The following is a 21,606-nucleotide window of genomic DNA, read 5'->3' on the forward strand; positions in this document are numbered from 1 at the left end:
ATCACAGAGAGACTGTATCAAAGGAGTTGTATATGGGGTCCCAACTCCATGGTCTGACACATTCTGCCCGATACCCCTGATAAGAGCATACAAGAGACTTTCCCACTGCAGGTTTTGAACCAGCATATACACCACAGGGAAACCATGCAATACATCTGCATCCCCCACCCATCTCATTTCTCCCTTTACAGCTGCCCATTTATCATGAGGATCTGGGGGATATAAATCAGGCTTCTTTTCCAGATGAATAAGCTCTGGGTCAAAAGGATGATCCAGGTCAGCGTCAGAATTGTCAGGTGTCAGAATCTCAGGAGCAGCAACAGCAAACTGATGAACGTGCACAGGCTCCTTCTTGGGGTCAATAGGGTCTGAGCTGAAAGGATTGTCTTCATCCTTGTCCTCAGTCTTCGCAGCCATAGAGGCAACCGGCGGAGGTTCGGTGGGGAGGGCGGGGGGTGGGGGGGCACACTGGTCTCCATGATCTCATTTTTTGACTTTAACATCTCTAAAACAGTTCTCCAAATAACTAACAAACTTCACAGCATCATTGCCTTTTGTGGCTGCATTCCACAGTTTAACTCCTGCCCCATTCCACAAGGATATCTCAAATCCGGTAGACTCATCAATCTCTGGGTAACGAGTCTGCAACCATTTCAACATTAACTTTAAGTCTGCCTCTTTAAAGGTTGCTCCCTTCACCTTAAGAAGGACTGAAAACATCCATAAATCAGAGGCTTCTTCCTTAGTAATTTTTTCCCAAGTCTCGAGATTAAAAGCTTCGCCGACTCCCACAATTAACTCCTTCTCCTTACTCCAGAGCAACAATATTTTTAGCATAGCTTCATCATAGTCTGTCCCTCTCACAGAGAGGATATGTTGGAAGAGCTTAAGTATTACTTCTTCTTCTTTACTTAACTGTTTTCCCATCCTTAAGCTCCCTTCCAACCGTCTGGGTGCTCACCTTATTTGCACTGCGCAGTGTCTTCTGGGCTCACAAGGCTCCGATCTGAGGATTCCCTCCTCTGAGGCTTCTGCCTCCCGATCTTGGTCCAGCCAGATCGATTCCAGCCGATTTCTTCATGGCCCAGCGATTCACACTCTCTTCCATTTCAATGTGAACTTATAGAGGGTCCCTGTTCGCGCATTATTTGCCATGGAATGGGCTCAGTCAGAGATCAATGTGATCAGACAAAAAGCCATTTATTGCAAAGCATTAGCTCCTTATATACTGTTGCTTACACACACCTACGGCAATTTGGCATATAATGATTGGATACTTGTCTTGAAGACCCTTAGTGACTAACATATAATTGGTTAAGCACAGGTGTGAGAACTTGACCTCGAACGCTTGCCAACAGTCCACAGTTCTCATAAGTCAGTGAATTCCAGCTTCTTCTTATCTTGCTTGCTTAGGCTTCCTCGGGCCTCCCACGGCCTTGCTGTATCCCTCGGAGTTATTCAGAGCTCATGTACCAAATATCCATTCTCTTGTGAGAACACTGTCTCCACATCACAACATGATTAAAATAAGTTACTGTACAGTGTGATTGTAGCTATAAAGATAATATGTAGATGTTACCCTTTTATCCAAAGTCATAGACTCATAGAATGGTTTGTGTTGAAAAGGACCTTAAAATCATCCAGTTCCAGCCCCTGCTATGGATAGGGATGCCTCACACTAGACAGTAATCTCTGGTATCCCTGGCCAGACTCAATTCAAAATCAAAATTCAGTTCAAATCAAAATGATTGCTGCTGGTGTAATTCTGAAGATGACATTGCTGCCATTAGGTGCACTGTCAATCCATCTTTTTTTTGTGTTCTGTGCAGTTTGCCTTCACAGGATCAGATGAGCTTTATCACAACGCAGAATTTTAATGGTGGCTGCTGAAGCACAAACAAGAAATTTACTAAGTTAAGTTTGCCATGATTTCAGCTACAGACGAGTTGCATATTTTTATAAACTAAAAAGGTATAATTAAACAGTATTCATTTAGTTATAATCTGCTTTTAAATAAATCCAAATGTTCTGAACCAGATTTGACCATTCAACTACAAATTTTCTTGCGCCTGACTTGTCCCTGTCTAGTAATGCATATCCTTTTACCTAGGGTTACGCGGTCACCTACAAGAAGCATTCCCAAAGAGAGATGTGGAAATGCTAAGCATTTATACTGAAAACTGAGGTCAGCTTTTCTACAAGGAGACTTAATGTCACATGTTGAATAAGTCATCAGTCCAGTCTGCGTCCAGCGGACTTCAGTTTCTGCATTATGTTTCTCAGTCTCTCATTTCTCTGATCCCATAACCTATATCATTATGGTACATGGGAACCTCCTCCATAGATAATATCCATCAAGAGAAATGGAGAGCCATAATAGATTCTAGCTCAAATGTATCTGGAAGTGGAGGAAGCAAGTCGTGTATATTAAGTGCTGTTTATGGCATTGTATCAGAAATGAAACTGCTGTTTTCACTTGTGTCCTGGGTTCAGCTGTAACAATTATTTTTCTTCTTCTTAGTAGCTGGTGCAGTGCTGTGTTTCAACTTTAGTCTGAGAACAATGCTGTTTTAGTTGTAAGTCATGCTTACTCTGATGAATGACTTTTCAGTCTCGTGCTCTGCCAGTGAGGAGGGGCACAGGAAGCCGGGAGGAAGCAGAGGCAGGGCATCTGACCCAAACTAGCCAAAGGGGTATTCCATACCACAGCATGACATGTCCAGTTATAGAAACTGGGGGGAGTTACGTGGGAGAGACAAATCACTGCTCAAGTCAGGCTGGGTATCGATTGGTGGGTGGTGAGCAATAGCATTGTGCATGCTTGGGTTTATTGTTTGTTTTGTTTTGTTTTTTTTCTCTTCCCTTTTTAGTTTTATATTCTCTCCCTTTGTTATTTTGTTACTCTTATTAGTAGTAGTTTTGTATTATACTTTAGTTACTTGACTGTTCTTACCTGAACCTGTGGGAGTTTCATTCCTCCAATTCTCCTCCCCATCCCACCAGGAGTGGGGGTAAGAAGGGAGGAAGTGAGTGGCTGTGTGGTTTTGAGTTACTAGCTGGGCTTAAACCACGACAACTAGCTTCTAATTGCCTCCAGAAAAAAAAAATCATATTGAACAATGGCAGTAGTTGTTAGGTATAATGCAGTATAAAGGCATCAGAATTTAATTCAAGTGTCTAGTATCAATATCAGTATTAATAAGAATGATATATCACAAATTTTTATTTCAGTTTGGAGATCATGACATGAAATGAAAGCTATGATTTTTTTTTTTTGTTGAGAATATATGATTGAAATGTCATCTATATTCTTACATGGGTTCTCTTCCAGTCTAGAATTGTGATATATTTTTGAGAAATGTGGTTATTTATTCATTGACTAAAATGCATTGTCATAGCCTTTAAAATAAATGTATCATATATTTAGGAAGTCTAGGCTTGAAAATGCTAACCAATTTGGAAATCAGTTTTTTATGCATCTTCCTCCTCTCCAAACAGAAAACATGTGAAATTTCCCTCATGCAATTGACTCTTGATATTCTGTTCTAACCTAGCAGTGTAGAAGTGTGATCTGAGATCCAGTTTACAACCACTAAACTCCATTGAATTATTTTAATTTTCAGCAGAGATATGCTGACAGAAGTGGCTTTTTTTTTTCATTTCTTATTTTTAGTTAACATGCTTTTACATATATTTTAGTGGCACTTAAATTAGCTTAGAAGATTTTATATTTCTGTCAATGCATTTTTTTCTTCCCGTTAAGGTTCATGTTTAGTTCTGGTGGAAGAAAGCTAAAGGGAAAGCAAAGGAAAAATAAACATGGCTTTGGAGCTATAGTTAATATGAAATACTCTGGAACAAATGTTCCTATGTGTACCACTATGAATATGGAAAGCTCATTGAGTGAATGAGTACTTCAGTCATAGCACAGTAATGAAGACCAGAATTTGGCTCTACAATTTCAAATATTGCAAAGTACAAGTTATTTCAGGTCTTGAGGTGTTGCACCACTTTTTTTTTTTTTTTTGCTTTACCTTCTGTGTTTTTCAAAACTAGAAAATTATGCTGGAGCTAAATGATTAACAGTTTGGTATCTTTATGGAATCATAGAATCTATGGTTTGGGTTGGAAAGGATCTTAAGGTCACCCAGTTCCATCACCTGCAGTGGCCAGGGACACCTCACACTAGACCATGTCACCCAAGACTGTCCAACCAGATCTTGAACACTGCCAGGGATGGAGCATTTAGCACTTCTTTGGGCAATCTGTGCCAGGGTCTCACTACCCTCATAGGAAAGAACTTCTTTGTATCTAACCTGAACTGTTGCAGTTTAAACCCCATCACTCCTTGTCCTATCACTGCAGTCCCTGATGAAGAGTCCCTCTCCAGTATCCTTGTTGCCCCTCTTCAGATATTGGAAGCTGCTCTGATGTCTCTGCGCAGCTTCTCTTCTGCAGGCTGAACAGCCCCAACTTTCTCAGCCTGTCAAAGAAAGAAAGATATCTTGAAAGATACTAGGACACTCAGGTTCCTTCCTCACACAGCTTTGTCTCCTAAAGAGAGATTTTTGAAAACTTCTGTGCCATTCCAGAAATCTCAGCACTTTTAAACCCTTCTCTTCTAGCTAGTAGTGTATATCCTTTCAGTGGCAGTGAAATTTGCAGGTGTCTCTTTTTTGAATTGAGGACAATATATGTTGCTGAACTTTGCACTACAATATTTAGTGAAACTGATCCTTGCAGTTGGTTCAATCAGTGGGAAGGTAGCACAGTGGGAATTTGCTTTTTGATTGTTGGAGAGCTCAGTTGGGCTTGGAGTGATGAACACGGGCTTCCTTTCAGAGTGTTATTTTGCAGCTTTGTCTGGCTTGCCTGCAGGAGGTGGCCTTCAAGTAACAGTGCAGTGTGGCCACAACCACCGGCATGAAGGGACCCACTTTCGGGGTCTGGATCTTGCATTTTGTCAAATTTGCCATGGCAAGCAGAGTTAAGTTTTCAAAGCTGAGTTTCATAAGGAGAATTAACTGCACCTGAAGATCAGGTGAACAGAATTGTTTGCGTGATTCTTATTTGTTGGTTATTTTGTTGCCATTTTAACACCAAATTGGAAGGATAGAAAAGCATTACATCATATATCATTAATCTGCAGTTTTGCTTGCTTCTCTTATGAGAAAACTATCAAAGGGAATGAGGCTAGAAGGTAAAATCACTTAGGCAAGCTGCTTTAGGCACTGTAAGGAAGTTCTTGGAAGAGACCCTAGATCTGCCAGTATATAGGCTACAGTATTGTCTCATTACAAGATGTAATCTTAATTTGTAGACTATGCAAACAGGCAAACTACATGGCCTTAGCACTGATGCTCTTTCTGGCCATTTCTTACCATTCCCAAAATCATGTGGGAGCAGAATGCTGGAGAAAAGGCAGTTTTCAGGAAGAACTGAAGCTCCCAGGATACAGTGACACTGAGCACTGCAGAACCTATAGAAGCTGGCTGAGAGAAGCCATGGTTTTAGCTGATAGCTTCCAGAGTATGCTCTTCCCTGACTCAGTGAGCTGGCTTCCTACCTCTCTCCCTTAGTCTTCTGAGCAGGCAAGTGCTGGGTGTGCAAGGATTTCTCTTTGACCTTTATACTTCAGTTTACCTGTAAGCAGTTAGGATCTAAGCTGTTTTTTAGGAGTGGTTCTTCATTGCTTTGCTGGTTCCAGTTATGATGGGTACTGCAAAAATAGCCATTGCTTACCAGAAAAACAAGTGTGGCAGTTCTTTCAGTATGGGAGTAACTTTAGAACTGTGTGGAATCCCCATAGAAAATGCATTATGTCCATTAAAATTATTTAGTCAGTACTTAACAGAGATGTAAGATTAATGTTTCAGAATTTGCCCACTGTTGAAACTTTTCTTTTGAGAATGTTTAAACATAATTTCTTGAATCTGCAGGATATGTTGGTTTTAAATAAATTCATTGATTCCACATGGATTAGCTTGCAGCAAACACTGGCTATTCAATTTATATTTGGTATCACCATCTGATGGAAGAAGGGAATGAGAAGTTGCATGATGGGAGTAAAAAATAAAGAAGCTCATAAACATTTTCTTGTAAATGTATTTTAAGACAAAAGAAGTTATGTGCATTCTAGGCTGACTGAGAAAACCCCAGATTTTGTTTTTAAAGAATATACTTTAGGTATTCAAAAATAGGTTTAACTACAAAGTTGAATTCTTCATATTTGACAATGCGAGATGAGTAGGATGAGCTAGTTAAACTTGACCTTGTTCACATCTGTTATTGATACTAAAGTGACATCTGAGATACTACAGTGATGAAAAAATAGTAAATGATGAAAAAATAGTAACACTGCCTACAACTGTACAAATAGTAAGAAAAGAAGGTACAGATGTTGCTCAGTGACTGTAAATAGAATATCACTTTGCCTATGTTTTTGCTCTTTCACTTGTTTGCAAAGAGTTGAATATTCGCATACAATGAATTTTGGGCCTAAAGCTGATGTTTTTTGACACATAAAATGAGTAATAACAGAGCTATAGTTAATGCCACAGTGCAGTTCAAAAATGTGAACATGGGTCAAATTTACCAAACACATTTCTCAGCTTTAACAGTGAAAATCATGGAAAATTTTGTCTTCCAGAAAAGTTTTGCCAACACGAAAGCTGCAGAATAGTCCCAGTGAAAAAAATACCTGTTGAAATTCTATTTCCGCTAAAAAAATAAATTAGTGAAGCCATTATCTATAGGAAGTACGAGAATAAACACTTTAATTTTTTGTAGGGGGAAAAATAATGCAGTAGGCAAGCTATGTTCTCTTACTGCCTCTGTTGAAGTGCTTCTCTGTTCAGTACTTGGCCCTTTTGACATGGTGAATTACTATAGTTTAAGGCTTTGTTTTTGGCTTTACATATATTTATGTAAATTGATCTTTTTATATATATATATATATATATATAATATTGTATCAGTATGGGTGCAATAGCAGCTCTGGATTTCAACTTTAAATTGAGCATAAATACAACCTGACTGTAGTTGGGCTCTAAAGTACAAAACAAGTCCATTTGAATTTTAACTTGGAAATAATGACTTATTCAGTCTATTCATTCCTTGCAGGCAAAGCAGGTACATTTTTCTTTCTCTAACTGGGTGAGAAAAAAAATTAGTTTCTTTGTTACCACTTTGTATTGGCTAAAACAGCCATATATAATCAGAATATATGTTAATGTTAGCAACAATCAAGTTTCTGATAGCAGATTATTAGTAGCTAAATGCTTCTGAAACTTTTCTGCAAACTTTTAAAATCGGTTCCACTTCTTAGAAATCACAGATTAAAACAATATGCTGTAAGTTTCAATCACCAGGTTTCTCTGCTTTTGGGAAACAGTGATTTTCAATGTTTAGTCAAGTAGTTTGAAAATCTGATCATAACAGTTAAATAGGATGGGATAAACTCTCATATATTTAAACAATCCTGTTAAAATAATATTCTAGCATAGAAGTAATCTTCAATAAATCAGAATAGGATGCAGCTACTGTTAACGATTAAACATACACTTTTGTAGTGAAATCGTTATCCTTTTTGGAGGCTGAATACTGTAGAGATGCAAGATGAGTAATTTATTTTTTTTTCCTTTTTGTCAGCTGAGCCTGTTGATGTGCTAAAAGCATTAGAATTTCACAATTTACCAGAAGGAGTATCAAGAACATCAGGATTTTGCACAAACAGAAGGGATTCAAAAGGATCGGATGTAGCCTACAGAGTTTCAAAAACTGCACAGCTGAGTGCCCCAACAAAGCAGCTGTACCCAGGTAAGATTGTCAGAAAGCTTTTACTTTAGTGAATTATCTTACTGCCTGTGTTTTTATGTTTTTATGTCATCAGTACCACAAAACATTTCTGTTATCTGCAGAGTTGAACATGCGTGTGAGTGACAGGATGTGCTCTTTATCCACTGAGTGAATATGGTTTTATTGGCTTTGGTTATAAACCTTCATCAATTTCTGTGTCACTGGCAGAACTGGCCTGGAAGCCGTATTACCTGTTCTTTCATGGTGGTATCTGATGGAAAGCTTATTTGGTGGCTTTGGCGAGTTTCCTCCAGTTTCAGTAGCCCATTTAAAAGCAGTATTTCCTGGAGTAGTGCTGTGGTGGTAGAAATGCACTGTGGTTGGCCATTGCAAAATCATTCCCAAAAGTACCATCTGTTAGGAATTACCTAAAAGCATCTGGGTATTTGGGGGACTAAACAAGGCTAGTTGTGGATAGAAGGTAATGTGATTCCCTCTTTTCTCAAATTTCTTTAAAATTAAAAAATCATGCTTTGGAAAATATTCTTTGGCTATTGAGGGGATACTTCTGCTATTTTGCTGCCACTTATCACTGGGGAAAATGATAATAAGAATATTAAAAAAATCAAAGTCTTGGAACATTTAACTTTTCTGCTTTGATAAATCATGTAGAATTTGAATAAGTCAGTCTACAAACATACAGAGAAGATACTGGGGAAGAAAAATATTTTTTTGTCTTTCAAAGTAGAAATCATAACAGATATCATCCCAGATTTCTAAAAGGGGGAAACATACCTTATTTTGTAGTAATATAAAGACAGACTAGGAATAATGTGGGCCCTTTCCAGAAGGAAACAGGAAAACTGGCTACCCTGGATTTGGAGAAGGATAGAGTTCTTAATGAAGGTTCTTTCCCTCAGTCTTCACTGGCAAGTGCTCTGACCACGCCACTCAGGTCTTGGAAGGCAGATGCAGTGACTGTGAGAATGAAGACCTTAGGCATGCTGTAGGAGAGGAGCTGGTAAATGAAGTTGCTAAGCCACTCTCCATCATATTTGAAAAATCATGGCAGTCAGGTGAAGTTCCCGATGGCTGGAAAAAGGGAAATATAACCCCCATTTTCAAGAAGGGGAAAATGGATGACCCAGGGAATTACAGACGAGTCAGTCTCACCTCTGTGCCTGGCAAAATCGTGGAGCAGACTCTTCTGGAATCAGCAAGGTGCTTGGTGACAGCCAGCATGGCTTCACTAAAGGCCATGCTGCCTGACAATTTTGTTGGCCTTCTATGATGGAGCTACAAAACTGATAGATAGGGGCAAAGCAGTTGACATTGTCTATGTGGATTTATGCAAAGCATTCAACACTGTCCTGCATGACATCCTTGTCTCTCAGCTTAATGGATGGACCAGTCTGTGGATAAAGAACTGGCTGGATGGTCGCACTCAAAAAGTTGTCAACGGCTCAATGTGCAGTTGGAAACCAGTAGCGAGTGGTGTCCCTCAGAGACTGATGTTGGGACTGATCTTGTTCAACATCTTTGTCAGTGGCATGGACAGTGGGATTTGGGTGCCCTCAGCAAGTTTGTGATGACACAAAGCTGTGTGGTGCAACATGCTGGTGGGAATGGAGGGGATCCAGAGGGACCTTGACACCCTGGGGAGCTGGCCGGTGTCAACCTCATAAAGTTCAGCAAAGTGAAGTGCAAGGTCCTACAACTGGGTTGTGACAGTCCTGGGCACAACTACAGGTTGAGCAGAGAAGAGATTCAGAGAAGCCCTGAGGAGGACTTGTGAGGGTTGCTTGAAGAGAAACTGAACATGAGCCGGCTTCAGTGTGCACTCGCAGCCCAGAAAGCCATGGTAGCCCAGCCAGCGTATTCTGGGCTGTATTAAAAGGAGCATGACCAGTACGTTGAAAGAGGTGATTCTGCCTCTCTACTCTGCTCTTGTAAGACCTCACTTGGAGTATTGTGTGCAGTTCTGGTGTCCTCAACATAAAAAGGACATGGAACTGTTGGAACAAGTCCAGAGGAGGGCCACGAGGATGATCAGGGGGCTGGAGCATCTCCTGTATGAAGACAGATTGAGAAAATTCAGCCTGGAGAAGAGAAGGATGTGTGGAGACCTCAGAGCAGCCTTCCAGTATCTGAAGGGGGCCTACAAGGATGCCGGAGAGGGTCTCTTCACTAGGGACTGTAGTGATAGGACAAGGGGTGTTGGGTTAAAACTGAAACAGGGGAAGTTTAGATTTGATATAAGTTCTTTCCTGTGAGGGTGGTGAGGCACTGGAAAGGGTTGCCCAGGGAAGATGTGAATGCGCCATCCCTGGCGGTGTTCAAGGCCAGGTTGGACAGAGCCTTGAGTGATATGGTTTAGTGTGAGGTGTCCCTGCCCATGGCAGGGGGGTTGGAACTGAATGATCTTAAGGTCCTTTCCAACCCTGACTGTTCTATGAGTCTATGATTCTGTAAGATTTTAACAACGATTTCAGTTTAGTTGCTCAGTTAGTTTCACTCAGAAACCACACAGCTGTTCGCTCACTTCCCCCCCCTTCCTCCCCCTGCTCCTGGAGGGATGGGGAGGAGAGTCCAAAGTATGTAGCTCCCATGGGCTGAGATAAGACAGTCCAGTAATTAAGGTATAACAGAAAACCACCACTGCTACCACCAATAATAATAGTGATAAGGGAAATAACAAGGAAAGAGAATAGAACCGCTTACCACCTGCTGGCCAATACCTAGCCTGACTGAGCAGTGATCTTCCCCTTCCGGGTAACCGCCCCCAGTTTATACAGTGACAATGCTGTGGTATGGAATACCTCTTTGGCTGAGGTATTCATATATAAACACATATATAAACATACATATACAAACATATATATAAACATATATACCTATACATAAACATATGTAAACATTACTGAGCAAGAACTAAAAACATGGGTGTTATCAGCGATGTTCCTAGGCTCAAAGTCAAAAACACAGCATTGCACTAGCTATTGAGAAGGAGAAAAATGACTGCTACTGCAGAACTCTGGACAGTTGCATATAGTTAACAGAGCTGTCCATCTGAAAATATCATTCACTGAAAGGCAAATTGCAGTCCACAGTGTCTTACTGATGTTAGTGTGACTGTGTGTATAATTAATTACTACTTTACTTAATTAAGGTTAGCAGAATACCAGCTGTTCTTTCTTTAAAAAAAATGCAAAAATGATCCATGGTATTGAAAGACTGCCCAAATTGCACAGTGTATTAAAGTTGGCTCCTTTATATTCTGAGTTTTACAATGGGTGTCATTGAAGCCAAGTGGGCAACAAAAATTTTAAAAATAAGCATTCAAATACAGCTGGATATAAGATTAAACTGCCTTGGAATCACTGATTTTTTTAAAGTTTAGAATAGTACAAGCACCTTCTGCTGAAATCAAAGCCTGGGAGTCTAGAGCTAGAAGTCTGGGAGTATAGATTAACTGAAATTGTAGAATAAAGAGGAGATCTGGCAGCTACAGTAGTAACTGTTCATATGATTTTTGAATGCCAGAACAAGTAAGTACCTCGTGTTGCTGGCTGGCATCTAAATTTCTATAGCCTTTGAATGCCTTAATTTAGGTACTCTTCTGAAATGCTTTCAGTTTCTGCTTTACAATTGGAATGGGTTTGCTTGATTTTACCAGTCTGTTGCAACAGTTCTGTGTGCAGGAGACAAAAAGCACTGCTCATGTGGTATAAAAAGAAGCCATCAGAAAACCTCGTTTAATGCAGGAGAATGTCATGCTAACCTCTACTTCAGTAAGGAATCGAGAAACAATTTTTTGGTTATGGTTGTTGCATTCTTTTGAATCTTGCAGAACAGGCATCATCTTCCCACCGCAAGAAAAACCCTTCTTTTCTTTCTGAGATTATTCTTAAAGATATTTGAGTGATCATGTCACTTGTTCTTACTGCTCTATACTAGTGGAAGGACTAAGAGAAGATAGCAAAGATAAGACCAAGTGGTGAGACATCATTTTAGCTAAACAATACAAGTTGTAATGCATCTGTTGCTTGCTTTCATCTAACTCCTATAACTCATCAGGAATTATAAGTATTCTTTTAGCTATTGTAGCTCAAAGGGAGCTTTGAATCCAAAAAGCTGGGAGCATCAATACAACCATCTTTTAAAAGTGGATCTAATAATATTTATTAGCTTCCCAGACTTCACTGACTGGAAGGCCTCTTATGATTGGGAAAATAACTGCTTAGTTTTTTGTTGTACTGTCTATGTGTTGTTAGTTATCTTTTACAAAAGCATATAGGAATGACAGGAATGACAACTTGTGTATATATATATATATATATATACACACAAATATTTTTCTAGCAATTTTCCTTCCAATTGTTATTTTTGGTAATTGTTTAAATCCAACTGTACCAATAAACAAGAAATTTGAAAGTAGTTGAAAAGACTTTGATAACTATTCCAGGTATGTGTCCAAGAACTCTCCCTCTCTCTCTATATATATATACACATAGAAATTCATAAAGTTTTATATGTTAGAATGTCATTCATTTTTGACTTTTAAAAACAAAACCATGTTTGGAGGAAATTTATGTATATTACACCTACACCGTGTAATTATAAAACCTTAATATAGGACAGCAGTGATAACAGAAACTACTGAACTAAGGCACATGAATAATTTTTGGTGACCTTTCTTAAAAAGTTCCAAGGGTTTTTTTTCATAGGATGTTATCTGTTTGAAGAGCACATGTCCAGACTAGCTGAATTACTATCACCTGCATTAAGCATTTTCAAAATATTTTTCAGCTTAATAGTGCAGACAGTGTTTTTCAATTAATTTATCTGGACTTAGTTGACAGTCATCTTTTTTTTTCTTTTCCTCTTTCTGTCATCTATTTACTCAGATGATAAAAGGTATACAGTTTAATTTAAACTGTAAACTAGCAGCTTTGCCTTTGTCATTAAAAAGCTTGACCAAAGACTCACTAGAGTAAATTAAATTCTTTCAATTTATTTAGTTCTGATCCTTCAAAATAAGATGTCAAAAAAAGCCCTAAAGTGGGCTGTTATTACTAGTGTTTCAACAACCTTTGCAAATAAGTTAAAAAGATGCTAGAAAGCACATAAACCAACATTGCAGTAGACAGTGTAAGTATAAGGGTAAGGATTTTCTGTTTTAGAAGAGTAGCATGTCATTTAAAGAGCAATGAAGATTTTATGCATTCTGTTTTCATACTGTATATTAAGAGTTAATGCCATCAATAGCTTGTCTTCATGGGAGAATTTAGGTTCCTGAGAATTTTCCCACAAGACTTGTCTTGGAAGCAGTTTTCTCCACTGGAAGAAGTAATTCCTAAATCAGCTTTTGATGTAGAAATCTTACATACTTTTATTAATTACAAAAATATAACATATTATTTTATTAAAACTTAATATATTATTAAAATGTTTAAGAATATTTTACTCTTATGCACATAGAATTACAGTTGTATTAATTGCCAACATTATGATTAGATTCTTATCCCTCTGTTTCTTGCATGTCAAAGCCGAAGCCACATGGCACCAATGCATATTCTGAATTTTAGAATCTCAGTCTTACACTTCATTGGTTATTAAGCCTAATAGACATTCACATCAAGTGAAATGCAGATTTACCACCACGTTCAACAGGAGCAGTCTTGAGTACAAACCTCAGTCCTTCTTTATGAGAAAGTTCTATCCGCTTTTAATTGTGTTTAGTTGTAAAGTTTGAAACAACAATTGATATATAATTGCTATTTCAAAGAGAAAGCATTAGGGAATAAGTGAAAATGAAATGTTCTTTGATTTTGCCTAAATCTCCTACTAAATAAAACTAGTTATGTATTTTTTCAATATTTATGTTTTTCATTTTTGAAAATTAAAAAACCCACGACAGTTTGCTTGAGGGATCCTCTGTGCTTATAGAAAAATGCAAATCTTTAAAGAGTGGGTTTTTTTTTTCTGAATTTGTTTATCACTTTATTTACAGGGGGAGACTTTCCAGAAGATTTTTCAATATTGATGACAATAAAACCTAAAAAGGGGATCCAGTCCTTCCTTCTGTCTGTCTACAATGAGCAAGGAATTCAGCAAGTAGGTGTTGAAGTTGGTAGATCCCCTGTCTTCCTATTCGAAGACCAAAATGGAAAACCTGCCCCAGAAGATTATCCGCTTTTCAGGACTGTCAACATTGCTGATGGCAAGTAAGTGTAAAATTTTAAGATGAAAAATAGTACCACAGACCACTGTGTAAGTGATTATGGCCTTTACAAACAATTATCTGAAATATTTAAATAAATCATTAATGCTGTTTCCAGCTAGTTGGACTGCTGTGGTACAAAATCAGAGAACCTTTGCAGCAGAATAGAGCTCCAGCTTCCGATGGTGTATACATCTACAAATAAAGCCAAACCATTGTACATATTTGCCATTTCTATAAATCAAGAGTGAAGAAATGATCATAGAAGATAAAGTCACCAAAGCTAAGCCTATGAATATTCTTCTTGTGCAATATAGAAAGAAACTGTTTTCAAAACACCTCAAGGAATTGTCTCACTGGAAGGCCTTGTCCGTTTAAAGGTGAAAGGAAGAGTGAAGACAAGAGAGCATAAAATTTCTCTTACCCCGAACAGAAACAGCACATATACTGAGTGGTTTGAAATGGCTATATATAAAGGAGTGAAGGAAGGATAAGATGAACAATTAATTTTTGCTGCAAGGACTTATACAATACCTTCCATAAAGGCAGTTAATCTCAAACACCCAATGTGTTATTAATGCAGTTGTTAACGTTTTTTGTAGGTAACTTCCCTTTGTAGACAAGCAGCCATTCTCTGGGAATGTCATTCTGATGCTTGTAAATGAACATTCACTCTTTTAAAGATTTTCTACTCATTGTACGGCAGTCCAGGAAGAGCAGCCAGAGTTTTCAGGGACACACAGAAAGAAATGTTATTAAAGCTAAATAAAAAGAGAAAAAAATATCAGTAGAGAAGTAAGGACAGAAATTCATCTATAATGACATATGTTCATAAAGCAGTAAAGGATGAAAAAGAGAAAAAAGTAATTGTCTTCTAGCCTTTGTATTACCAGAGAATAGAATTATGCCATGAAACCTAAACCTGATGCATTTCTGTAGCAGAAGCAGTGATAATACAAAGTAGCAGACTTTTTTTTTTTTATTGTTGTTGTTGGCTTCATCTAAATAATGACACTTTGACATGGAATTCAGAATTTTACCCAAAATGTTGATAAACTGATAAAAAATGAAGAAATCAACATGAATTTGGTTTGGTACAATTTCCTGCAGTGAGACTATACAACTTCAAAGTCAGCTGGAGTCAGTCGTGTGCACAGTGAGCTGTGATTTCATGCTTTCAGCTTCTACATGCTTTCAAAAGATAGAGTGACAATTTTCATCTGAGTCAGCTATTTTATGAGAGCTCTAGGACAACAATCTTCATCTCAAAATGAGATATATTTAAGAAGTGTAAAGAGAGTAATGTGTCTGAGGATGCATGGACAGTTTGCTTTTATAATGATAATCTTTAACTGTATTCCAGAGAAAACATGGAATTATAGTTCTGTCTCAGTGATACTCTTTAGCAGTCAGATTCCATTAGCTTCAAGGTCTTTCTTTTGATATACAGAAGCTCTTTAAAACAGTGATCTAAGCTGTCTCTCTGATGTAGACAATCTTAGTGCTGCCAATGCCAACTGAAATAATTTGATTCCAGCCTTCCTCTTACCATAATATGACATTTTTTTGCCCTGATATATCAAAGATTCTTTCATGTTTTGGTCCCTAGTAGATTACAAGGTGGGCCGTTCTTGCTATTTGATATTTTAAGTTGTCATAGTAGAGAAGCTCACTAAATTAATGTGGTTTGTCATGATAATAAATTCTCATAAAGGATATAGCGTAGTTGGGCAAACTATGTAAAAAACCTTGTTCTCAGATGTCTCTAAAATAAAATAATTTGTCAGTGTTCTGAATTGCCTCATTCACTGTTGCAGGAGTAGTGGCAAGGGTTTTGTAAATATATGTATCTGGAGAAGCATCTGTGTTGGAACTGTTGTACATCTTTGAAAAATGTCTATAGCTATGAGATACATTCAAATAAGCAAAAGAACATGGTAATAATTTGGTGATTGATCACAGAAAACAAGTATTAAAATCTAAATAACTTAGACTAAGGTGCTGGATTAAATATATTGGCACAAGTAATCACTCAAGTAATTTGGACAATCAAGCGCATTCATAAACAACAAATCTGCTGTCAGATGCTCAATCTAATGAAATGTAAACAGTTCATTTGCTCCGAATTTGGGTTTTCAAATGTTCTCTGGGTAAAGCTTCAGAGGAGCTTGAACTTCATCTTATACAGGATATTCACAATGAGCTATGGCTCAAAATCCTTTATACTAAGGACAGAACTTTTGTCCTGTTCTTTTGTACTAAGTGACAGAAGTTACACAGTAAATAGACAAAACATTGTTTTCATTTGTGTATGTATGAAAGGAGGAAATGGAGGCATTAAAATTCTGTGACTTGATTGGTGCAGGACCTACCATAAACTGTTCTGGTAAGAATACAATGACCTGTTAAAACCAGAAATTACAGTAGAATTGTTTGGGTTGTTTTTAATAGGTGGCATCGGGTAGCTATTAGTGTGGAGAAAAAAAGCGTTACAATGATTGTTGACTGTAACAAAAAATCTACAAAACCACTTGAAAGAAGTGACAAAACAGTTGTGGACACCAATGGCATCACTGTCTTTGGAACCAGGATTTTGGATGAAGAAGTTTTTGAGGTAAAAATCTGTACTGAGCAAATGGAGTTGAGTGATTTTGTGTTGAGCGAAATGTTTAATGAAAATGAGAATGCCTGGGGTTGGGGTTTTTTGTTTGGCTTTTTGGGGGGTTTGTTTTTTTTTGGGGAGGGGGGGCAAAAGCTGTTATAATGTCAAAGCTTTGATTTATAGAACCTGGTAGGATAGGATGAAATAAAAGAAAAGTAAACCAGGGAAGTGTCTCTATTGTTGGAAGATGCGACGCATTTTTCTGGCCTTTAGATTGTTGTATCTGGAAGGGGCTTGCATGTCTTTTTTTTTTCTGCCTAATACTGAGGTACCTGAGATACTTAGGAGAATTATTCTGGAAAAGTTGAGTAGTATGATACTGAATCATTTTACTTCTGCCTCTCTTAAACATTTACAGACACTTGTGCATGTTAACAGTATCTGAGAGAGGGGGAGAAGGACCTGGAAAGTTTTCTGTGTAATACGAATCCATTATATTGTTTATCCCACTTACTGCTCTTTCCAGTAACTGGAACATACTTTGGCAATAAGGACATACATGTTTTCATCATTTACTAGCCAAGAAGTGCCTATAGGAAGGATAAAACGCCTCAGAGGAAGTATGTGACTGCCAATCATGAGACCTGTCTGGCTAGAATCCTTACGTCAATAATTATTTTTACAGGCTAATAATGAATCTTCTTAAATCTGCAATATTGAGTTTCTTTTATGATATTGTTGCACAACAGTCAAATTTAAGTTAAAGCTGAAAAATAAGAAAATACAGATCAGTAAGCTTACTTCATATACAGAACATCTGTGCTCCATAAATGTCCAGAGTTATAATCCTAGCTTTAAGCAGAGTATATCCTTGAGAAGCAGTGTAGGTATCAAGAGAGGAAATATGAATTCTGAGTGTTAAAACTGTGGCATTGTTATCATTCATATCCATGGTCATGATGAAACATGAGCCTTTTGAATGGGGACATTTCTGGCATGATTAAATGGATCAACCAGTGTGTTGTGTGATATTCACAGCCTAATTTACCTGTGGTCCCCAATACAGTTTGCACATCTGAGGGAAGTTATTTTCCATTTGAAGGTGAATTCCATTAGATGCGTTATCTCAGGTGGGACAAGGATTTTTGTCTTCATTTGGGATAATTACTTTCAATTTTCCCTTGTATTTCTTTCATAGGTCAGAAACCAAGTCCCACAATATGTATGTTTGTAAAAATATGTGCAGTGTTCATATGCATAAGTAAAAATAATTCAGCAAAAACCTCAAAAAAAGTAGATAAATTGGGATTTTGTTAGTGTTTTGCAAGTGTTTTTAGATTCTAACAGAAACTAAGGCAACAGGCCCTGTTTTGTTCTTGCAAACTTTGTAACCATTTTAAAAGTTGTCTTGGAAGGAACTCTGCAATAACTGAACATTAACACTTAGTTTGTTTTAGTCAGTGCAATTGCTAAATAAGAATCCTTGTCTGGAGTTTCAGAGGTGCTGAAATGATTGTACTGAGCTGTTAAAAAATAAGTATAGTGGATGATGAAAATCCTCAAAAAGAAATTTTGTTAAAAAGCAATTTAAGTCCATTCTCATGGGAATACAGAGGGAGCATGGGCTAAGGAGTAAATAAAATGATAGCTCTGGAGATTTCCTGCTATGTCATTCTTCTGTCACAAAAGTTATTAGCCGCTGAGAAAGAAAGATGAAACTTTGAGTCATGAAAAGAGTAACTATTTATGGCAAAATAATTCCAGTTCTAGCAGTTCCCCCTCAGGGGTAGTTTCCTGGATCCATCCATTTTGCAGTTATATATGCAATTCTCACTGCCCTTTCTAGCCCTCTGCAGGAGGAGAGATGAGATGTGATAGAATGCAAGTATTTGGTTAGCAACTGTTGGAAGAGTCAGTAATGTTGGATTAAGACTTGCTTAACAAGTTGAAATTGGTACTTAAAAATCTGATTTACCAGATTGATAGAAGAAACCCTCAAAATAACCCTACATTCAATTATGTGAAGTCAACAGACATGAAGATACGTCGCTAGAATGAATATAACTTTGCTAGAACTTGCTAGAATGACTTAAATAAGAATACTTTTCTCGGGGGGGGGGGGGGGGTTGTCATATGTTGAAGAACATAAAAAGAAGCTACTGATCCTCTGTCAAATTTTTTTTCTGAAATCTGCATTGATGTGGGAAGTCAGTGCTTCAGTTCCAGCTGAGACACCCTAAGAAGAAAAATGACTTTTGAGTCAGAAAAGAAATAACAAATTGTGCAGCTGTCTGTGAAGTCCATTTACAGGCTAAATCTAAACATTCTGCACTAAACCCAGCAACACTTCTATGATTTGTAACATCACTGTACATTTTTGTATTCCCTCAGTGATTGGTTTCCTTACTTAACTGGTTGCCCCCTTTTCTCTGGCTTTATTAAGAGAAATCAGTTATGTTATTGTAAAGGTGTTCTTGTAATGCTTAGGGGGTTTAGATTTAGTCTGAAGTCTCTTAAATTAGAAGCTTACAATCTTTTCTTTTAGAATAGGTTTCTGGTTTGTCTTTTACCGTACAGCCACCATGGGTACCTTTGCATTTATGCTGACTTATTTGAATCTTTAGCTAGAAATGTGCATATTGAAATTATGATGTCCCTCAAAGCTTACACAGAGTACTGTGCCGTATATATGATTTTAATGCTATGTGTCCTTCAAAGTCTAGCCAAGCCAAAAATAATCTAGTTCTTTTTGAGTTTGTCTGATGTTTTTCTACTCTCTAAACAGCATTCTTTTTCTTTCATTCACAAGATTTTATCCATCCTTTAGTTACTGCTGGTAGAGTTTGGGGGGTGTTCCCTGAAGTTTGCCTTGTGCTTGAGAATCCTCTGGTTGTGTCTTAAATGTTCTGTTTATTTCATTCATGGTAGTACAGAGTGATGTTTGGTGGTTCCAAGGCTGTCCTTGGTAGTGTTTCTGGGTTATGAACCCTGATATATCTTGAGACTGAAACAGGCACTAAAAAAACAGCACAATGCGTCTTATTCTATGTGCAAAGAATTCCAGAAATGATATTACTAAGCCATGACATAAGATTTAAATATTTAATGTTAAATATTTAAGACATAAAATTGATTATTCTGTCTGTGAGAGAATTTCCATGTGACATTTATTACCTTTATTAGCTTACATGTAATAAGCACATAAAAATACCTAAGTGTATAGCGACCTGTTGGAATTCACAGCACAGACTGGCAGAAGGATTAATATCATATCCATGCATCACTTGAGCTGTTTTATCTTGGGTAATAATGATGGTCTTAGTCATAATAAGCCAGTGATTTGATCACAAGAAATGTTGAGCACTCTGCAGGCTCCTCAGACTGAATGGAAACTCAAAATGTGGAAAAAAATGAACCTGTAGTAACCAGAATCATAGAATAGTAGGGGTTGGAAAGGACCTTAAGATCATCTAGTTCCAACCCCTCTGCCATGGCCAGGGACACCTCACACTAAATCATGCCACCCAAGGCTCTGTCCAATCTGGCCTTGAACACCGCCAGGGATGGAGGACACAACTTCCCTGAGCAACCCATTCCAGTGCCTCACAACCCTAATAGTAGAGAGCATCTTCCTTATATCCAATCTAAATTTCCCCTCTTTAAGTTTTAACCCATTACCACTTGTCCTATCACTACAGTCCCTAGTGAAGAGACCCTCTCCAGCATCCTTGTAGGCCCCCTTCAGATACTGGAAGGCTGCTATGAGGTCTCCACACAGCCTTCTCTTCTCCAGGGTGAACAGCCCAAACTTTCTCAGCCTGTCTTCATATAGGAGGTGCTTCAGCCCCCTCATCATCCTCGTGGCCCTCCTCTGGACTTGTTCCAACAGTTCCATGTCCTTTTTATGTTGAGGACACCAGAACTGCACACAATACTTCAAGTGAGGTCTCACAAGGGCAGAGTAGAGAGGCAGGATCACCTCCTTTGACTGCTGGTCATGCTCCTTTTGGTGCAGCCAACACGGTTGGCTTTCTGGGCTGCGAGTGCACACTGCTGGCTCATGTTCATTTTCTCATCAACTAATATCCCCAAGTCCTTCTCCGCCGGGTTGCTCTGAATCTCTTCTCTGCCCAACCTGTAGCTGTGCCTGGGATTGCTCTGACCCAGGTGTAGAACCTTGCACTTGGCATGGTTAAACTTCATGAGGCTTCATCAGTCCACCTCACAAGCGTGTCAAGGTCCCTCTGGATGGCATTCATTCCCTCCAGTGTGTCAACCGAACCACACAGCTTGGTGTCATCGGCAAACTTGCTGAGGGCACACTCAATCCCACTGTCCATGTCAGCGACAAAGATGTTGAAAAAGACCGGTCCCAACACCAGTCGTTGCTTGTCTCCAGATGGACATTGATCCATGGACCACAACTCTTTGCATGCGGCCATCCAGCCAGTTCTTTATCACTGAGTGGTCCATTTATCAAATTGATGTCTCTCCAATTCAGAGAGAAGGATGTTGTGTGGGACAGTGCCAAACGCTTTGCACAAGTGCAGGTAGATGACATCAACTGCTCTACCCCTGCCCATCAGTTCCATAGCCCCATCATAGAGGGCCATAAAATTGGTCAGGCAGGATTTCCCCTTAGGGAAGCCATGCTGGTTGTCACCAAGCACCTTGTTGTTTTTCATGTGCCCTAGCATGCCTTCCAGGAGAATCTGCTCCAAGATTTTGCCAGGCATGGAGGTGAGACTGACTGGTCTGTAATTCCCCGAGTCATCCATTTTCCCCTTCTTGAAAATGTGGGTTATATTTTCCTGTTTCTAGTCGTCGGAAACTTCACCTGTGTGCCATGATTTTTCAAATATGATGGAGAGTGGCTTAACAAATTCTTTTCCATTCCTTCAGGACCCGCGGATGGATTTCATCAGGTCCTATGGACTTGTGTATGTTCTGGTTCTTAAGATGGTCTCAAACCAGATTCTCTCCT

The 21,606-nt window shown here is 38.5% G+C and overlaps 1 protein-coding gene across 4 annotated transcripts in view; it reads left to right on the forward strand.

Moving 5' to 3' along the window:
* The window catches only part of COL11A1 (collagen type XI alpha 1 chain), a 168,456-nt gene that overhangs the window by 13,470 nt on the left and 133,380 nt on the right, over nt 1-21,606 (forward strand). For all 4 annotated transcript variants that reach the window (XM_031054761.2, XM_031054762.2, XM_031054760.2 and 1 more), the window contains exons 2-4: nt 7,651-7,818; nt 13,811-14,024; nt 16,472-16,634. In XM_031054761.2, the coding sequence (XP_030910621.1) occupies nt 7,651-7,818; nt 13,811-14,024; nt 16,472-16,634 (545 nt within the window). The remainder of the gene's footprint in view (nt 1-7,650; nt 7,819-13,810; nt 14,025-16,471; nt 16,635-21,606) is intronic.

This window comes from Melopsittacus undulatus, chromosome 6 (assembly GCF_012275295.1).
Source record: "Melopsittacus undulatus isolate bMelUnd1 chromosome 6, bMelUnd1.mat.Z, whole genome shotgun sequence".
Taxonomy (NCBI): domain Eukaryota; kingdom Metazoa; phylum Chordata; class Aves; order Psittaciformes; family Psittaculidae; genus Melopsittacus; species Melopsittacus undulatus.